Source organism: Anopheles funestus, chromosome 2RL (assembly GCF_943734845.2).
Source record: "Anopheles funestus chromosome 2RL, idAnoFuneDA-416_04, whole genome shotgun sequence".
NCBI lineage: Eukaryota > Metazoa > Arthropoda > Insecta > Diptera > Culicidae > Anopheles > Anopheles funestus.
The window spans coordinates 53,713,872-53,734,474 of record NC_064598.1 but is presented as its reverse complement, the minus strand read 5'-3'; the positions used below and the strand labels follow the sequence as shown (position 1 = coordinate 53,734,474).

General features: G+C 43.4%; 1 protein-coding gene across 3 annotated transcripts in view; it reads left to right on the top strand.

Annotated features, from left to right (window-relative positions):
* LOC125761029 (uncharacterized) overlaps positions 1-18,146 on the top strand; it is a 162,196-nt gene extending 144,050 nt beyond the window's left edge. For 2 of the 3 annotated variants that reach the window (XM_049421768.1, XM_049421767.1), the window contains exons 7-11: positions 8,973-9,809; positions 10,666-14,756; positions 14,840-15,002; positions 15,075-15,243; positions 15,323-18,146. In XM_049421768.1, the coding sequence (XP_049277725.1) occupies positions 8,973-9,809; positions 10,666-14,756; positions 14,840-15,002; positions 15,075-15,243; positions 15,323-15,500 (5,438 nt within the window). In that variant the 3' untranslated portion in view covers positions 15,501-18,146. The remainder of the gene's footprint in view (positions 1-8,972; positions 9,810-10,665; positions 14,757-14,839; positions 15,003-15,074; positions 15,244-15,322) is intronic. The other variant, XM_049421769.1, reaches the window with a different exon arrangement.
* The last annotated feature ends 2,457 nt before the right edge of the window (positions 18,147-20,603 follow it).

Here is a 20,603-nt window from a genome sequence, read left to right as displayed (position 1 = left end):
GTGCGGCGTACTTTTGCCCTAAGTAGCACTTACAACAGAATGACATGGATCTGCAAATGAAGAGTAATGTTTACAAAGCAGCAACAGCAAAAAAAAATACGATAAAACCCGACATTCTCCTCGTCTTAGTAATGTCCCTTCCATAACCGTTGTTGTTTGCCGAGCCCCTTGAGCAGATGGACAAAGAATGTTCGCTCGTGAACGTTGTTTGGTCTTTTTTTGCAAATCGGAGTACACTTTCTTAGTGTGCGGCAGTAAACAGCAAAAATTGTTGACCAAGCCTTCCTCACTGTCCCTGCCGTCGGAACAAGACAGCAGGACGCACGAATCATGCGACACCAAGGGGTTCCCATTTTCCCGTTCTTCAAGCTGCCCCAAGCGTTCAAGACACTTTGTCACTGTGGACTCCCATTTTGGGCTCTCGATTAGTTTGTTTCTTTTGGTCGGAAAAAAGGGTGCCAACGAAGGGAATCGCCAATCGGGACAAAGCGCAAATGAGTGTCCTAGATTAGGAGTCCATTGTGTAGTGTTGGTGAAGGGTTTGCAACCCTGATCCTGATTGTCAACGACGGTTGCACACAGATTGAATCAAATGGAGCAATGTACTCGGTATAGTCTAGTAATTGTGTCAACGTTGGCAATGAGACGTCGCAGTGCTTTGAAATGGAGAGTGACATAGATTCAATTTGTAAAGCTCAAACATGGAACGATATTAGTAATCAAAGAATGAAAAAAAACTAATCTACATTTAATGCAAATAATTTGGTCTGTTTTCTTAAATATAGTAATTCGTGACGTGACTATAATATCCTGGAATGCATTTTTACAACTTATGAGGCCATCAATACACAATAGCATAGCAGTGTTGATGTAGCTTTTAATTTGTAACTTCGCATAGAAGATTCAAGTGATTCAAACCATACAAATTACAGTAATGTATATCAAAACTGCTTGCTCGAACAGTTCAACGGCATATTAATAAATAAATCGAATTACATCATATTCGACGCCTGTATTCAAGCTTTTGCTTCGTGCTTTCAGCTCTAACGGGATGATAGAATCAACTCGCAGAAAATATCTCCAAATTGGGCTTAATAACTTTTTCACCTTCCCTTCCTGTCCAAACTGTATCCACTCTTACGCCTTATTATCAATGAAAATGTTTCGTTTCGATCTGTAGTAATGATCTAAAATTCGGTTACTCCACACTCCACAATAATGCTTTCTGCCGCCTTTCTATATATTCTCATGTGAAAATGATTGACTTCGACGGCTGCTGGCTGCCACGACGCCACACCGCGCGAGCAGCTAAATATTTTATCAACCATCAAAATAGAACCGTCTCATAAAAATAAAGTGCGTTATTATGATTCCATCTTCTGCTGCTCACGCGAGCAAGAGCAAACAAAAACGTCGGCCTGCCACCACCGGCTCCACACGCAAAGCCACCGACCGATGTCGATATTTGCGAGCGCAAGGCTTTCCCTCCAAGTCCAGGACGAACAAACGGAATTGATGTGCATCCCGTGCTTCCAACGCCCATTTTGCCCGCCAGGGTGTGTCTGTCAACTGGCCTGGATCCGTTTACTACGCCGTCGTCGTTCTACTTTTCGTTTGATTTCGCCCTATTCATCTGCCCGGTTTGTTTGGTTGCCTCTTTCTTCCACGCTTAAAGGACGCGATGCTGTGTTGCGTACTGGCTGCGATGCAGAAACGAATGTTTGGGGTAGAGTGGCAAGGCAGAAAGCAACAACAACAAAAAATGCCACAACAGGAACTGCAGCGGATGCCGGGGGAATCCCGCTGGAAAGACCGACAAAACGGAGAAAAGGATAAAATGGAATATTTACGCCTTATTGTGTAATAAAAATCCTCTTTTCATTCATCTCTCTGCTCGGTTTAATCTTTCGTGCGCCACCATATACTTATGCTGCTTGCGTTTTCTTCCACACTCGCCGGCACACCGAGGCGCTTCTCTTCGACTGTCCCTTTTTCATCCGCTTCTTGGCATGTATCGGTAGGCCCTTACCCTTAACCGATCGCTTCCTGCTTCCGTGTTTCCGTGCGCACCTACCATCCTTCACTCGCTAAGGACTCCTTTCCAGGGATGCCAACTATTTCTTCTAGCTCTTTTAGCAGCTGCCTGGCTGCGTCGAAGGGGGCAACAACAAAAAATAACGACTTACCACTCGCGAGGTCGCGTCTGCTGCCATTTATGCCAAGCGAGTCGTGAAGGATGTTTGTTCCTTATTGTTTCTTTTTCTCGCAAGCATCACTTCTACCCCGTTGCTGGCGTGTGTAGTGGTTTCGAGCTGTTCCTTTTATTGTGGCGCGTGAGGGCAGAAATGCGCACAGCACGATGGGAATATGGTACGGCACGACACGAGCGGTATGTGGCCAGATTCCTTCGCATGCCTAGCGTATCGTTCCACGGCAAGTCTTATATTCCGCACGGTATGACATTGCTGCTTAGCGTGGATAACGTTCGTTAGTGAGGAGAAAAAAAAGAAAGCAGCATTAACCGTTTAGTGCGCAGTTTGCAAATGATGTGATGTGCCAACCAGAACCAGGTTGTATCATCTATTTTTTTTATTGCCATCAACCTGTGTGTGTGTTGTTAATTGTTTTATGATTTATTTGCGTTTATTTTTGAGAGCTGCCTCTCAAATTTACTAAAATTTGTAGGTATTTTTCATAATGTAAAATAATCGATTGTTTTGGAATTATATTTAAAATAAGGAAAAAATACAGTATTGGTTATAACATACTGAAGAGAACAAAACCTTGATTTAAACATAGTGTTTTGAAGGGATCTCCGTAAGTTGGCCTAAGTTGAAGGTAATGAATATCTTGAAGTCTTGTAGTGTAATGTTTTGGATAGTCAGTTACTAAGGGACAGTCCTAGGCTGGATTCGAATCAGTTGGATTCTGCGTTTGTGGCATTACAACCCCAAGAGGGACCTACAATTTTTAGCTTTCTTTCACTTTAATTACCCGTAGTGAGATAGTAAGTCCTGCGTACGTACCAGACAGGAGTTGATGCCCGTTCCCGTCTAGTAAAGACTGGGGTCGCAACATTTAGTAGCTTAAAAACAGAAGACTTTTACTATGTTCTATAGACTTTTGTCAATTAATAAACATACACTATTTCTTGTTACATTATTCTAAATCTTTAACCGGCTGCCATTGAGCTACCATGTCTGTAATAATTCAGCTATTGTGGTTGTAGCAGTCACTAAAAATCATACCCCAAAATCACTTCTATACCACAGTAATGGCCCCTGCCTCATTTTAAAGTGCTTTTCCCATTTGTTACATCCCAAAACCACAGCTCGCTAATAAAAGCCCATGCTCCCATGCAGTGGAATAGTTCAATCCGGTAATAGCTCCAGTGAGATGTTAAATTGTCGTCAAACATTGGTAAACTCCCGGAGGATAACTAGATATGATGACCCCGTAAGAGTGCTCCCTCCATTGCCTTCGTCCCAACATCAAGCTGCTTGTTGCTTGCCCTGATTAACCATATACAAGTTGTCTCTGCCGCTGTTCCAACAGGCTGCCATAAAGTGTCACCAGAAACTTCATCAAAACACAAACGTACTGCCATCAGTGCGATCATCACATCTTTATAAGATTCCTCTCCCGCCGTACCCCCCAAACACTGCAAATGGGCAATTGGAGACTAATACAGCCATGCAGCCATGGATGGGCTTTTCGGTGGTGGTGTGTAATACTATATCCTCCGCCAGCAATCTCTGTCGCTTCCGAAAAGTGTTTCGATTCACCGCTATGGATGTGTGTCTCGGGGACGGAACCCCGGCACAAGGCTCATTGCCATCATATTTGACGCATCAAATTCGAAACAAGCTGTGAGCTGGTTGGATGGTTGGCTGTTTGGTGGTGGCTGACTCCTTACAAATGTATGTATTTATGTATGGTGTGCCTCCGGCATCGTACCAAGCAGCGTATCGTCACTTGGGAAGACGATGTTTTGGCAATGGTGATGATTTCACTTAGAGCGGGTGAGGACAGATCCCGTACGTATCGTAACATATTCTGCCACGTAACAATCTCCTCCCCCCCAACCCTAAACCGAATCTCTGGCGCTGTGGCGAGGCACGCTTTTACTGACTCTGTCAGACGCCATTGATTTTATGGATCCATCGAAAGGCGCCTGTAATGATACTACGAGCTTGGAACGACGCTCGATGAAAATCCCACGGGTGATTTGCACGATAAGTACCAGCAGGGTTTTGTGTCTAACGCGAGTAGTTACAAAGAACCAGTGGATCTTCAGCAATATGGTGGTTAGGGTGTGAATATTCATGCTGCTCCCCCGAACGATGGACTATCGAAAATTTTACGCAAAATGCTATGATTTTTTCAGTAATACGTGTATAAATGCTTAAAAAAAGCTGGAGTTTGATCTACGAGGTTTAACATTTCCTTCCATCTCTTGTGAGTCTGAACGGCAACGATCTGGGAAACAACTTGGCATTGCTCTCACCACCGTTTTAATCCTCGTTGATCAAGAGCAAATTTGTTAAACTTTTCCACTTTTCACACCGCCCCGTAATGGAACCTTTGCCCATGATAGGTTGCTCCCAGGCCCAGAGGGTACAACTGACTATCAACCGCGACTTAACTAAAGTCTCGTAATCTTCCCCGCTGCCTCAGTGCTCCCGTCATGCCCTCAAGGCTCTGATGGAAGGAATGGGGGAGAAATTTTATGTAAATGAAACTCGTGCAGCAGCGAATACGGAGTTTATTCGCATGGAAAACATTTGGGAGCTACAGGAACGGGGAGGAAGCGTAGTTCCGCCGTGAGGACTTTTGCCCTGTCGCTTCCCTGTGTTACTGCTGTGTCGGTACGGAGGGTGAGCACATCAGTGTGGGGAGCTTTTTAATTTGGACTTTATATATGTCCCGTAACCACCACTCGGTCCGGGCACAGAGTGTTGTGTGACGTTGCCTGATTTCGGTAGGGTAATCTGGACGAAATTAATTTGTAATGCGTGATTAGGTGTAAATTGGTTCGGAGGGATTTACTACCATGTCATACATTGCCACCGTCACTGTCGATGTCACATCCAAGAAGCATCATCATCATCATCATCTAGATTGCACGCATCGTTCGGTATTTCGCGCCGGTGTTAGCGCCATATCTTCGATGTTGGCAGTAAAGGCCCAAACCATAGCCACGGATTGGCAAGTAATTAACCACCAGATTAGTGGCACCTTTTACGTGCTGTTACGTGGCAATGGAAGCGCATCCTCTGTCTGATAGTATCATTATGGGTTTTGCCCGAGAGTCAATCGGTTTAATGGGAGTTTGTCGCTGGATTTGGGAGGTATATGTACATATTGACTTAGCTCATTTGAGAATGAACTTTAGCTCATTAAGGTGTTGACAATATTTGCTGTTTTTTGCTGTTTGTGCGCTAAAAGTGCGTAACTTAACATTTTAGACTTTTTTTAATAAAAAATATTTAAAAAAATCATATGTAAACTAAATCACCTTCCTTTCTTCTCCTTCCAACTTGCATTGAAAAAAAATAGACTTTTTCATAAACAGACTATAATTTAAAGAAAAAAACTTTCTTTTACTATCAATAAAACAAAAAGAAACAAACAAACAAACATCGCACCAAAAATAACGAGAACAAAAGGAGCCAAAAAATCGGTCATTTGGTGTCAATTCCGTTTGTCGTCAGGGGCACCACCCCCCAATAAGGAACGCAATGTTTATTTTATTATTATTTTTTGCCATTGAGGGTTATAAAATATTCATTATCAGTATATATAACCTCGACAGTCGTTGTTCACCAGAGGGCAGGTGAATCCGATTTACACGGTGAAAGATTAACTAACTGCTGGCGGTATTTTTTTTTCTTTTCACTTCTCGGTTTGTCTCAACTCCAACAACCAAAAAAAGGTACGTTCCCTTTGCCCCACAGTTCTTGGTTGCTTCGGGGCAACATTTCATTGCCTTTTTAACACCCTTTTTTTTCGCCGTTTCTGTGTGTGTGTATGTGTGTTTTTTCTTCTCTTCGGTGACGTAATCAGTCCCTCCAAAGAAGAAAAAGGAAACTTTTGCACGGAACTTAGCGAGTGGTGCCTTTTTTTTGTTCTCTGCTCTTTCCTACTCGGAGCAAACCCTACGCGACGGTGTGGCAATTTATCGCAAAACTGGATTAATATCATTTTATTGGGCTTAAATTACTGCGCTGTTCATGCGAAAAGAAACCTTGCTCCTTGCTGTGTGATGTCTGCACCGATCGGGTGCAAAACGGATCGCAATCCGGATCCCATCATCACCGGCAAACCGTAAAATTTACACACTCTAGTTGGTTGAAAGAGAAAAAGAAACACAGGCGTGACAGGTCTCAACGTGTACTTTTATTGCGTTTCAATTTTTTCCGGTCCCTAATGACCCCGCGGGGGGAACTCCTGACGGTTTTGTGGAATGTGTGAAGGGTGCAGGAAGCAAAAAAAAACAGAAAACGGTAGTCAAGAGTGAATTTATGGTAAAATCAGTGAGCAAGGACAACAATCACAGCAATATTACAAGTACGTTTACTGATACGCGAAGACTTTTTCCTGCTGTTTCGGAGAAACCCTTGCAGGAGAAACTGTCTTGAGCCGCCGTGCGTAAAATGTTTTATCTGGGGTTGGAAACTTGTACGATTTATTCCATTTCACGCCTTGTGCCTTCGGGAGGGTAAGCAGCTAAGCAAGCATAATCCACAACAACACCAAACCCATGCTAAACTTCGATGCACGATGTTGTAAGGGAGAGAAGTTCGCGGTTCCTACCACAATCACGAACCCCTCACAAAAAGACATTCTATTCCAGTCACAAACCAGTTGGGGGAATAGGAATTCTACTACCAACAACATTTGTCATGTGTTGCATTCGAAGGCGAAAATGGTCCAATAGTTGACACGGTGACACGGTGGAAAACGTAAAGTGTCTATATTTGGACATTTGGAAGAGAAGACCCTTCGGGCTTAACTCAATTATCGTGAGATTTCTTACTTCACATGACGACAGCACTGAGGACCACGATGATTCCTGGGCAGATGATTTCTCCTTTGGGGTTAGCAAGTATCATCTCATCTTCAAGATTGAAGATGAAATTGAGTTTTAAGCTAAATGCATTATCACCGGTGTCAAAGTGTTTAAGCACCTACAATGATTTCGTGAATCAGTGACAACAGTTTATGATGAGAAAAAAATGATTCAAAACAACCGGTGTGTGTTTTTTTAATGTTCTAAAATTTAATCACATATAATAACTTTAATCGGCCAAATAGAATTTTAAATAATTAGAAAAAAAACACTTTTAACACTTAAAAATGTAATTTCGTTGAGAATTTCTTTGAAAACACATTCAATGTTACGTATTTTTTACTCTTTTATTTTTTGTCTTTCTCAAATTATACTATCACTAAGCCCTAATAGTGTTCACATCACGGATTTAAAAATCAAATAAACACACCAACTACAGACTCATATTTACCCAGTGACAGCTTCACTCTTAATGGTGTTTTATATCATTTTTATGACAAACTACTCATGCTCAGCGATAGTGAAAGTGAAAACATACGACCATTCTATCCTGCCGGACACGCGTCACTATGAGGTTCCTTTGCGTTGCAGAGAAACACGGGAACAAAAATAAACGAAAACGCTCGGTACAGAAAATGAAATAGAACCCAAAATGTGGCACAGACAGAATAACAACACTTCACAGCCGCTAGAAAAGCGTACAACATAGAGCATAACACCAAATTTTCCACCCGAGTGCCATGCTCAGAAACAAACAACCCTTGTCAATCGGAACCGTAACGAAGGCATATGACATATTATCCTTCTACCCGGCCAAACCACAATCACACCGTCCAACGATGGCGAGGAGAGTCAGTCAGACAAACTGTTCCGAACTGTTTGCGAGGCTCGCGAAACAAAAAAATACGGCGCATATCAGTAACGACGGAAAATGCTGCAGAACAATGAATGTCTTTCCCCCCCGAAAACTCAAGAGCGAGTCCTTTTGCTGCAAAAATAAGTGAAACCTCATGGTGGGCTAAGTCAAAAGGACACGAAATGGGCGCTCATCGAAAATTCACTCGTCCAACCCAGTGTCGCATCTTTCACCGTGGGGATGTTCTTTCTATTTTTACATTTAAAAAAAGGTGTAAGAATAAAAATAATTAACCCAGACTGTCTTAAACTGGTGCTGCATCAGGACACCCTAGTTTATCATTATCATTATTGTTAATAATTTTAGTATAAAATTTTCATTTTCATGCATATTATAAATAGTAAACATGTTCGCACCATTGTTTTTAGGAACTATTGCTAAACGTTTATCATGTCTTATCAATAAAAGTGGCCAGTGTGAACATACATTTAATTTTTACAACAAAAAAAAGTTCCAAAAATAAATCTTACGAACGTAATGAATAATCACCATCGGCACAGTTATGAATATCTTATGGGGTGAGACTATGAAACAGATTTTACGCTGCATTACGTGACCAACGAACCAGCCGAACCCTTTTTCTTCGAACGGTGGCACCCAGCAGCTAAATGGGAGCTGTGTTAGGTTAGGCAGTCAATTTGAATATTAATAGAATTAGAATTATAATGTTTAATGCGATTTGTACGCAGGACCGACCACGCAAAGCGAAACAAAATTTATCCGGAAAAACACTTGCTGAAATTGTATATGTATGTTAGGAATTCGTGCCCTGGAGCGTGGTAAATTTGGCTGGAGTTGTTACAGTACATTGCGCTACGTTACTTTAATTATCTGCCAAACAGCAGCAGTTTAATAACTTTTTAATTACTTATTTCCGACGTTTATAATTTATACGTAACGATGAGTAATATTGTTCACATCTATATCCTTACCATTGGCTGTATTTTCAACTGTTTTGTTTTGTTTTTTCACTTTCAATTGCAGGTTACTATCAACCGGCTGGTCCGCTGATATCACCTCATCTACTAGGCCAACCCCCGTCCCAGCACGGACCCAAAAGTGGCCCGGATGGCGATGCGCTGCTACAGAGTCCACAGCAACCACCTGCGTCTTCCACAGCCGACAGTACGGACAGCGACGTCCTGCTGACAGGTACGCCCGGACGCCCCGCCAACGACCACCCGATGGGCTTCCATCCACTGCGCCCGAGGGCTGCAGTCGCCGTAGCAGCCGCAGCCGCAGCCGCTGATGATGCAGATCGTTATTTTCGTTCCATATTTCCAGGTGGTGGAGTCGACCTAGGGCATCGCTCCCAACCCTACGGTGCATCCCGTTACGGTCCAGCCCCCGGTGGTGGAGGTCCACCCGGTAATCTCTACCCCCGCCCTATGCAGATGCACTGTCCGCCAACGTATTTGTCGCCCGGTTACTACGCACCGTCTCCGTACGGTCCGCAGCCACCTCCACCCCATGGGCCACCGCCGGAGATGTACTACACGCACGCATATCCGGCCCATTTCTACCCAAAGTTTGCACCCCCGTACTATCCGACATCCCGACGGTACTACGCAGGGCCGGGACCCGGTCCCGAACATCACTTGTACGAACAGGCACCACCTCCCAGTAGTGGACAAGGTCCGCCAGGACCGCCACCCCCACCATCCGGGGCGCAACTCGTACCTGCTGGACCACAAGGTCCCCAGCACCTGGATCACTATCCGTATCCGCCGTATCCAGGCTATGGTAGTCCCGGGCCGGGTTCCGGTGGCCAGTGCTATCCACGCAACCTGCAACACCCGCCACCACCGCCTGCGTATATGGGTAAGCCAATGTATGACAGCGAACTCATCTCTCATCATCTCGCTTCCGAGTACGTCACCAAGTGCAAACATTTTGAATCCTTGTGTCTGTGTGTCTGAATCGTCATACGTGCCGGTTTGTTTTTGCATGATGTGGAATTTTGTTTCATTGCTAATTGTAGCATTTTATTCTAATGTTCTTCTTTTTTTGGCCCTACAACCTCGAACCGGCAGGCTCAGACCTGCCATTTATGGCTTTTTTAACTTATTTTTTTTTTTTTATTTTCTACAAACATTATATTTCCACCACTTTGAGCTGGTTTATTTCCACCTACTTTTATGATGATTGCATGCATCATTAGTTTCTTTTTCTAGTATTCCCAAGTGGGCATTTGCCTGAAATTAGCTATGTTAAAGTAGAACTCCATGAAATAAGGAGTATCCTAGTCTTCTTTTGCCACTACAACCATTTTCCTCTTTTTTCATTTTCCATTTTTGATTGCCATTTTCCTGGATTTTCTATTCTTTTTATTTACACTTGGCTGGAAAGTTAATCCTCCGTCCGAGGGAAACAGCCTATCTGTCGGACTTGGTATCTGTCCTGGTGTGTGGGGACCAACGCAATTACCGCCGGAACACCTCAAGGATCCCAAAACAAAACACTAAATTGAATATATTTACTTTTCATTCTGGTCACTGTTCCCCAACATGTTTTAAATATTACTCGATTTAATGTTTGATTTTACGCAGGAAGCGGTCTAAAGTCATTTCCATTCTATTCTTCCTTTAAGTATCAGAAAAAAACTTACAATATTAAATGTACTTACATTACAATTCATTTGCTAACTCTGACTTTGTTTACTTTTTCCCCCAAATAGATGCGCATTACACAACCAATTGCCCATGTCCGATGCAGTGTCCAAAAAACGTCAATGCTGGGTCCCTTATTGGTATCAAGGCCAGTAAGGGCCCAGTAGCCACAAACAACCATATCGTACAAAATCAGCCGGGCACAAGGATTAGCACGACCGAACCAATCACGATTTCGTCAAGCTCCTCTTCGGCATCGTCCTCCTCATCACCGACGCCAATCGATTCGCCCGTCACTACCTCGGCAACTAGCCCTGTTAGGCAGACTTTGCCCGATACCGCCGAGTCGTCGCCGAACGTAACTTCCAAGCAGCAACCCCATCCGTCACACGGTTATCACGCTCATCACCATCACGGGTCTTCACTTCCAATGGAAATGCATCCACAGGGAGCACCGACCCACCATCCACACACGTATCCCTACCATTTCCATCATCACCATCCCAGTCCGCTGCACCACTCACAGCACGGACCGATCCAAACGGATGCAGCTGAAAAGACCGCAGTTACAGCAACGTCCACCTCTGCAATGACTACACTGAGTTCATCTGCGAAGCATGCACCAGCCGTAGTGACAACGGCTGCCACTGGACCCGATACAAACCATCCGGATAAAATGTGCTACAAAACGGAGCTACCAATTAAACCAGAATCCGTAACCGAACTACTGTCGACACCAATGCATTATGGTAGCCCATACCATCATCCTTACCATCATCCGATCGGATATTATCACCATGCAAAGCTAAGCGACCTAAAAGAGGAACAACACGGTACGCTGACACCGCCATATTCGATATCGGGCAAGATGAAACTGCTCGAAACTCCCGAGATGAGCCCTGTCCGAGTATCGACCGTACTAAACGCAACTCCGGTGCTGCCTGGCGATATCCTACAGCCTTCACTGAAAGCTACGGAATGCGGTGACAAAATACACTGCATCGACGAAGACAAGTTAACAAGCATTCCAGTGTCGACAGCGATCGTGAAACAGGAAATTGAGGAATTTAAACTACTGGAACCGCTCGACGGCACGGTATGCAAGAAGGAGGATTTTGAGGAAACGGGCCCCGCCATGACGCCGGATCTGTTGGATGAGTCGATTGTGATTAAAAAGGATCGAGATGAGATTAAACCGATCACCAGAACGGTCTGTCACCCCGAGCACCAAGGATCGCATCCACATGCGTCAGTCGATCAACAACACCATCTGCATCATCATCACCATTTGCAACAGATGCACGTTGCCACGCATCTACCGCACCACCTACATCACCATAGTGCCAGTACAAATCTCTTGCATGGGACACCGCAACATCATCATCTACATTCGCATTATAATATGCAGCGTCAGCACCAGCAGCAACCTTTAATTACCGGTCTGTTAGTGGAGAAAGATGATACGGAAACCAATGCCAAACTACCTCCGGATAGCAAGAGTTTGCTCGCAGAGCTCGTGCTGACGACGGAAGCGTCCATGGTGGAGTCACCCAAAAAACCGACGCAATCAATTCTTACAACATCACCTTCAGCAACAGAGACGGCGACAGCGTTGACGGTCAAAACGCCAGCGAACGTGTCAGCAAAGATGGACGTAACGAACGGCATCTGTAAAAGTCCTAGCCAGCAACCAAGGGGAAATAGTAGTGATAATAGTTTTAGTCTTAGTGATAGCCTAACCCCTAGTGTAGCTGGTGCTCCTGAACAACTGAGCTCAATATCAAAGAACATTGTAAAAGTACAATCACATGACAGCTGTGCTGGCAGTATAGATCCTCCCTCGCCGGTACCGATACCAGCCTCCACTGTGAAACGGAGACCACTGCTGGTGGCATGCAAAAAGCCAACACCCAAGCATTCACCCCCAAATAGCTATAAGAATCTGATCAAACGTACAAACGGTGTGGAAGGTGAAGATGGACATCCGCCACAATGTCCGGAACCGGTAGAACTAAGCGAAGAAGAGGAAGAGGAGGATGAAGAAGATGATGAAGAGGAAGAGGATAACTACGAAGAGGAGGAAGACGAAGACGCATTGCAAGACGAACAGATTGAGGATGTTGAGGATATCGAACTCCAAGAGCAGCGTAAGGTAGAGATCGAGAAAAGTAAAACTCGGCAAGGCAAAGCTCTAACGGCTTCAAGAAGTCACAAACATACCATTAAGAAACGGTTAGTCCAGCGGAAGCCGTCTGTTGATCGCAGAAAAATGGGATACAAGACAAATCTGCTTCGATCATCATCGGAAACATCGCAAAGCAAACTGTATCGCAGGCAGTTGTGTTTTGAATCGAAAAAATTCACTGTGCCTACGGTAGTCAGTCCGGAACGTGCACGATCCGGAACGTGCACGAGACGATATTATCGCGTGTTCCGTTCCAGCATCGAGTCACAGAAGCGCTTGCCTGTATCAATCCGCAAGAGGTTATTACGACGTTCGAACATCACGCTCCTTCCGATGCGTCGAGGTGCTCACAAGCGACCGTGCAAATCACAACAATTATCGCCGGAAACGATCACCACTGGGAATGATGTGGTTGATCTATCTGGTACGTTACCGACACCTAGTGAAAACAGCAATGACAAGGGCGAAAATAAGTTGCCAAACAAATCTGAAGAGTACATCCCTGCAACCGAACTATTGGTGCATAAGGGCACAAACAATGATTCCGTTAATTGTATCAATGAAACTGTACCGTTAGCGATGAACATTGATACAGTGGTGCAACCGTTATCAAATGTTGATCGTACGATTGATCTCGTTGCCAAAGGGTATTTTTCCGAACCAGAAATACTTAACGGTACAGAACTGCAAGTCCACTCTCGGGCATGGTTGAAGAAACTAAAGCAGCAACAAGAAGGTCGTTCGCATTCAGAACAGAGCCGTGGTGCTAAGTCTCGCGATCAAAAGTGTGAAGGCAGTACGAAAAAGTGTAAGACCAAGTGTTCTTCTTTAGTTCTTGATGTCACCTCATCTCCCACGACAACACCCATTAGTAAAGACAAAAAACCAAAATCCTCTAAATCCTCAAAACATACTCCTGTAATGGCAGAATTACAATTAGAGGCTTCTTTCAAACCACAAAAAACGGTCGAATGCAAAGAAGGTAAGAGCAAGAAGAAGGCAAGCTCCAAAGAAAGCAAGAAGGATCAATACAGCAGGAAGAGAAAACAGAAGGAACTGAACGGTGAAGACGTTGATTCTCACGCATGTAAACGAAGCAATCCCAATTTGGAAGTGATTAAAACAGACGAATGTTTGTACCAGCGTGCTACATCGACGCCCATCTCCGTTCCTACTGGTGAGGAGTCTTTAGCTTCGGGTCAAGATGATCGCGAGGAAAACGGCCGCAAAGGGGGCGCCGTTGTGTTTGACGACAGTGTCGTTACACTGATGGACCACTCATCCGTACTGGATGATCGTGAAACGGACTTCGACGATGCGGCGACTATGCTGGTGGAAGATGATGTGGCTAGTGTCGATACGAACGTTCTGGTCAATCGACATAATAACAACAATAACAGTGCCGTTACGGATAAGAATAACATGATTCAGGAACAGCAACTGATTGCTGCAGATCAACTCGTTCTGGCCGCTCCTATACAAGCAATCATCGCGGAAGGTAAAGAAGGTAGTGAGCTAGAACCTCCGGAGGGTATGGAACCATTTATGGACGAGCAGCTAGAAGAGGAGGAAGTACACACAAATGTACAGCTGGCAGTTTCAAACCACCTATCCGAAGCGTTACATTCTACGGCAGTTTTACAACCACAACAATGTCCTCCGGTGGAACCATGCGGTGAAGACCCACCAGCGTTAAGAATGCACACGAGCTACGATGATGATTACGAGGATCTGGAAGAGGAGGAACTTTTGCCAAAGCGTGGCTCAAGTCGTTCGGTCAAGCGACGGCGTTCGCGATCAAAGACAAAGTCGAAAAAATTCAGCACGAAGAAACGGCATCGCCCGTCCACACACCGGACATTGGCAGCTGAGTTAGAGGAGCTGATTGTGCCAAAAAAATGCACCACCATTCCACGTTGGAGCAATGGTTGGACCTGGGAGGGTCAACCGTTCCAAGGGAAGGTATTTTTGAACGTGAGTATTCGTAGTCGGTGTAATTCGGATTGTTGGGAGAATTTTTATTCAATGCAACGCTTCTTATCTCTTCGGCATTCCAGAGTGATGATCCACCTGTACTGCGCACATGTTATCCTGCGATGCGACATTCCGTTGGGGACATTATCAAGCCGCGCGACTGTGTACTGTTGAAGGCTGGTAGTAAACGGGCGGAGCTGCCATATGTCGCCAAAGTGGCCCATCTGTGGGAAAATCCTGATGATGGTAGGTTATATTTAAATAACTTACTAAATGGAAAACCTTTTAACTACCTTTGGATTGCATTCGCACTCGTAGGAGAAATGATGATGTCTTTGCTGTGGTACTATCGACCGGAACACACTGAGCAAGGTCGTCAGCGTACGGATGGTCCTGACGAAGTGTTCGCCTCACGCCACAAGGACCACAATAGCGTGGCGTGCATTGAAGACAAATGCTATGTGCTAACGTTTAGTGAGTACTGCAGGTAAGGAAAGAATCAAACAGCGTTCTAATTGTTCGTCCGAGTTCCTTGATTCCATTACATACCATTTTGTGTGTTACAGATTTCGACGACAACTGAAAGGGTATGAGGAAAATATCGAGGAACAGCCATCGATTGTGCCTCCACTAAGACGCGAAAACCTTCGCCTACCGCCACCGATCGTTTCGCCCGAGCTCGTAATGTACTGCCAGCGTGTGTACGAGTTCCGCCAGAAGCGGCTCCTAAAATCAACCTCCTAGTGAAGGTGGGAGTGTGTGCAGCGATGCCAGACTAAGAGCACGACAAGGAGTACCATCGGTGCAATTCCCAAAGCCATTTCCGGTGCGAGTACGATCACAGCTCTCACCGACTAACGCGATTCCCGTTGCCAATCGTCCACTCGCAAACTGTGCACTAGCTGCAAATGATTAGACAACAACTACATATCCTGGATTCCTGGTGTATGCACATTGGATCCGGCTGATCCATATCTGGTCTAGTCCTGTACGCGCCGATACCTTTACTGCATCTGGTAGTGTTGGTATGCTCGTATTTTTTGCGGAAGCGCAAGTCATTCATCGTCGCTCCCTGAATGCTTATCTTGTCATCCGTATTTCAAATATGTATTATTTTTGTATTTTTAATGTTTTGTAGCATCACGATGATCCGTGGTTTGCGGACATCATCCGCATACTTTAGAAACATATTTCCAAAAGTTTTGTTCGTTAGTTTGGTGATTTGTTAGTAATTTTATTTGTACATATACAACAGCTACGAAACCCTAGTGTGTCTTTACCGTACAATTTGATTGTATTACTAACTAAGCTCTCCCAGTATGCTTAAATTATGAAACATTAGTTTGATAAGATTTTAAAAATGTTCCACGTTTTATCCCAGTGCGCTTATGGTTTGTTTATGGGGTACATTAACGAGCGTCTGGTCACGTTACTAACGAAGTATGAGCAGTGAGACAAACATATTTACCAGACAATCTCACATACTACAAAGTGAAGGACAAAAGAAACCCCCATAGTTGATCATATATTCTAAGCACAGATCCAAACTGAGCCGATATCGAAATGACAGCAACATCTGATCGATGTTGAAAACCCCTCTTTGGCCCTCTGTTGCCGCGCGACAAAACGCATTTGTCCAAGCTGAATTGCATTTGATATTCGATGTTACACACCTTGGCAGCCAATTCTTACGAGGGAATATTCAAGACAAGCTACACTATACGCAGTGTTCATTGTATGAAAGTTTGTCAAATCAAGTTTGAAACAATAACGTACACGAAGTAACTGTAGATTGACGATGATGATGATGAAAGATATAATAGGTATACAAACAATATAAAAACATATTATATATGATTATATACATACAACATTATATATATATACAAACAGTAATGTAGAGGAAACAAAAACACATGCTAAGTGTAAGAAACTAATTGTTATTAAGACAGGTTAAGCGTATACAGTACCTTATTATTTAACTGACTTGTATCGTAAGACAGCAACCGCAATGGAGCATAGCTTTTACTGACTGAAATGATGATTGCAGTTGATACATATTAGACAAACAAGAGTCAACTGAAAGTACGTACCATATACTCAACGGGAGGAGTAGCATCACACGGCGTCTGAAACCAAACGCCTAACACGTGTCAGTAAAGAGAAAGCCACAATTTACATTCTTCCCTAATTCGTTTACGTGTCTAAGTGGCAGGCAAACCATGGAAATAAATTATTGACAAACAAGAATCTTACAAAGATAGACCATTGTCGGTCGCATTAACGATTTGTTAAAGTCCTTTTCTACCCAAACAAGGCGGTGTGTGTTTCATGAACCTTTAACTTTTTCCACAATGAATTCTTCATACGTTCATCGTTATGCGCTGCAACAGATATCATGGAAATGGTACCATACCATTGTGAAATTAATTACTTATTTTTGATAGTTTTCATTCAGAGAAGGAAACACTTCCATTCAAATGCTTAAAGATATTGTTTTTCGATTTCATGAAAGCGTTCGAATTTATTGCCGAATAGCACGATTTAAAAGAATCCAGATATCGTATATCATTTTACTGTTTTACCAGTTGCACCATCGCCGCAGGACAGTAATAGTTGATACAAATCGTACGGGACACAAAACTACAACTGAATCAAAATGAGCAAAACCGATACCTAAAACTTATTACAAGACGTGCGTACGTACGGAAAACATTGAATAAAACAAACATACGCGGAAAACAAAACAAACAACTAACCATACCAAATCAATATTATACAAAATTTTAACCGATAAGAAACGTAACATTAGGAAAATTGATCGGTTTGTTTTATTTTACTTACGAGCAGTTCGCGAGAAAATGTAACGGTAGAAGATTAATTCTTATTTCACGCCCTTAGTCGGTGACAGTGACTTTGAAACATGCTTTCCGTTAAGCAGCCACAGTGCATACGGAGGTACAAGGGCGTAAATTGGTAGGATGTTTTAGTATCTAGAACGGAATATTTAATCCATCGGTTGAATAGTTTAGTTTGATGCATGATGAAACAAACCGAAACAGTGGGTATTAAGTCTTTTTAGGAAAAGAACTTTTGAACAATGGTAATACAGCAACAAAAAAATCGGGCATTTCAGTTAAGATTTGTGCAGTTCTAGCCTAGCGATGAACCCATTCGTGAGACAACATTTTAAACTCATTTCATATTACACCCAGTCGGAGTAGTATGTTTTCTCGCCTTTTTTGTAGTGCTGTTTTAACTACCGTTCGCCGATACTGGGAAGAGCGTCGGAAGGGTATGATGGAAACAATTTACTACTCTAAGTGCACACCTAGCTCCTACGTGAACGAATCAGGAATCAGGAAGAAAATAAAATAATACACAAAATAAGCATTACAGTCGTTTTCTGCTTCATGAGTCTGATCGACTTTATCTACATTGTAATTTCAAAATATTTCAAACTTTTCAGCTCTTTAATATGCTTATGTGGACGGTAAATGCGTATTACTTTTTAATTATCACAGATCACACATGTCTTCAATCCACAAACGGTTGTGAAGCTACGCAGTTCAAATTCCAAACCATGTTTGAAATATCGTTCCAGCCATGTGACGTTTCATGATTCAAATTCGAAAACATGGCTACCCTGCTTTTTTCACTGTGTGCGTCACAAACGTCAAAACGCCAATTAAACAGAAGAAGTACATTTTTGTGAAAAATAGGGAATAAATCTTCGTGTTCGGTGTGTGGTGTGTATTTGCCATCAAGGAAAAAGTGCTCGCTACAACGTGCAAATTCTATTTCACATCAAAAATTAACCAACAGTGCGTATCCTTCAGCCGATGCTTTGTTCGTGAAGCAAATAAAGTGAAAAGCATCTCTGTATGCGAGTTCCAATCTGCTGCTGCTACACTTGCGAACGCGACCAGCACCTATGTCTTAGCTGGAGGAAGTCTCACGTATCGGAAAAGGGGAACATTTAATTTCTTTTGTGAAACTGCTGCAACGAGAGGAACGGATTTTTTAAGGAATCCGCTAAAAATGTCACGAATGCAGCAGCATGTTACTACCAGGACTGAAAATTTCGCTCAACCTAAATGCCCCACACGATTAGCGCTCGCGCTGAACAATGATTGTTTGACGAAAAGGAATACCAATTTTTGAATCATCTGCAACATCTGGAACTTTTATAGTTGGCATGTTTTTGCTTATGAATCATGCTGTGTTTTCAAGCGACAATGAAGAACATTATTGCTTGGCATGAAAGAAATTTACATCAAGATTGCATTTTCAGAAAAATTGATTAGCCAAACGAAAAAAAAACAGCTAACGTGTGTTTTTGTGAGAGAGTGTGCGTTCAATACGTGAGCTCATGAGAAGGTGGTGTTTGGGTGTGCGTGTGTTGCTTAAAATTTTAATTTTCAATTGAGGTGTGATTTAAAATTATTTCTTTATATAAAATCACAGAGATGATTTTGTTGTCTGTGTTATTTATTTGTATTCATTATTTTTATTTCTAAATTTGCGCCATATGAGCTAAAAGTTTTAACGTATTTATGTTCCCTTTTGTCGACGACGTACTAGATAGTTTTGACAGGAAAGAAAAATTGAGCGAGCTAGTAATGTAGAGAGTGAGAGCGATGGCGTTTCAGGGAGAAAGATAGAGAGAGGGAAAAGAGATCACACCGTTAACATTTCACGGTGGATAATTAGAGAGTGAGAACGGATTTAGTGCACAGTGAAAATTGTGAACGGTGAATGCCAATTAACGGCACTGCTTACAATTCACAGATGTTGTACTAGCGAGGCTATACGTTCAGAACAATCGCAAGAAAAAGGAACAGTGCTGTTCTTTCGATTTTCAGATACGATTTAATTGTATCAGTCGTGAAATATCGAATGCTCATACAAAATCATTCGTCTCACTATAACGCTCTCTTTTGCTCTTGTTCTGCGAGTGAGAGAGCCGTTACTCCCTGCGCTCAAGTTTGACAGTGACAGCACGAGCAGGCAGGCCAAGTTTCACTTTGCGAAGGAATTCCATTGAGAAGGTGCTGTTCGCGATCCGTGTTCTGTCCGGGGAATTAAAATGATTCTTTCTTCTCCTTCCGTTTAGCATAAAAATCGCGCAAAACGGTCGTGAACCATTTGTGCAAAGTGTCCAGTGCAGTGTATAAAAAGTTCCGCTTGAACACACGACGGACGAAACGCAACCTTGTTTCAATAGAGGTTCTTTCCTTCCGTCAAGTGAGCAAAACGAGTCGCATTATTTACGATTTCAACGGTCGATTGGATTTTGTCAGCAAGTGGTGCATTTCGTCGAAATTGCAATTAAACAATCAGTGCGTGTGTGTGCAGGCTATCCCTCCGAAAGTACGCAATACACACCCCAACAATCCCATCCGGTGCGAAAAAGTGTGCCCTTCCTCCGTGAGTGAGAAAACGGCGCATCGACATCATACCGCGAGTGTTCTTCGTGCAGGGCTGCTCGTAAAGAAGATTTCTCATTGTGAGGCGGAAGAAGAGCAATCAGCAGCAGCAGCACGACACAACGGCAGCATAGTGAGAGTGAGAATTGAAACGGAGCGAAACCAATAGGAAGTTGTCCTCGGCAAACGTCCACTATGCTGGTGGTGGTGCCTGTGTAATCGAGTGTGTTTGTGGTTTTTAGTCAACGTCGTCGTCGTCGTCGAAGGGCACGGCCACACGCGGGCATTAAGCAAAAAGTGTGAGTGTGTGGAAAAGCGAATTTGCTTGCCTTTCATTGTGCCGTTGCAATTTGCTGTGAGGCGTTTGTGGTGTGTTTTTATCACCGAAAGATTCAAGAAAGTCACCTGCGCTGACACA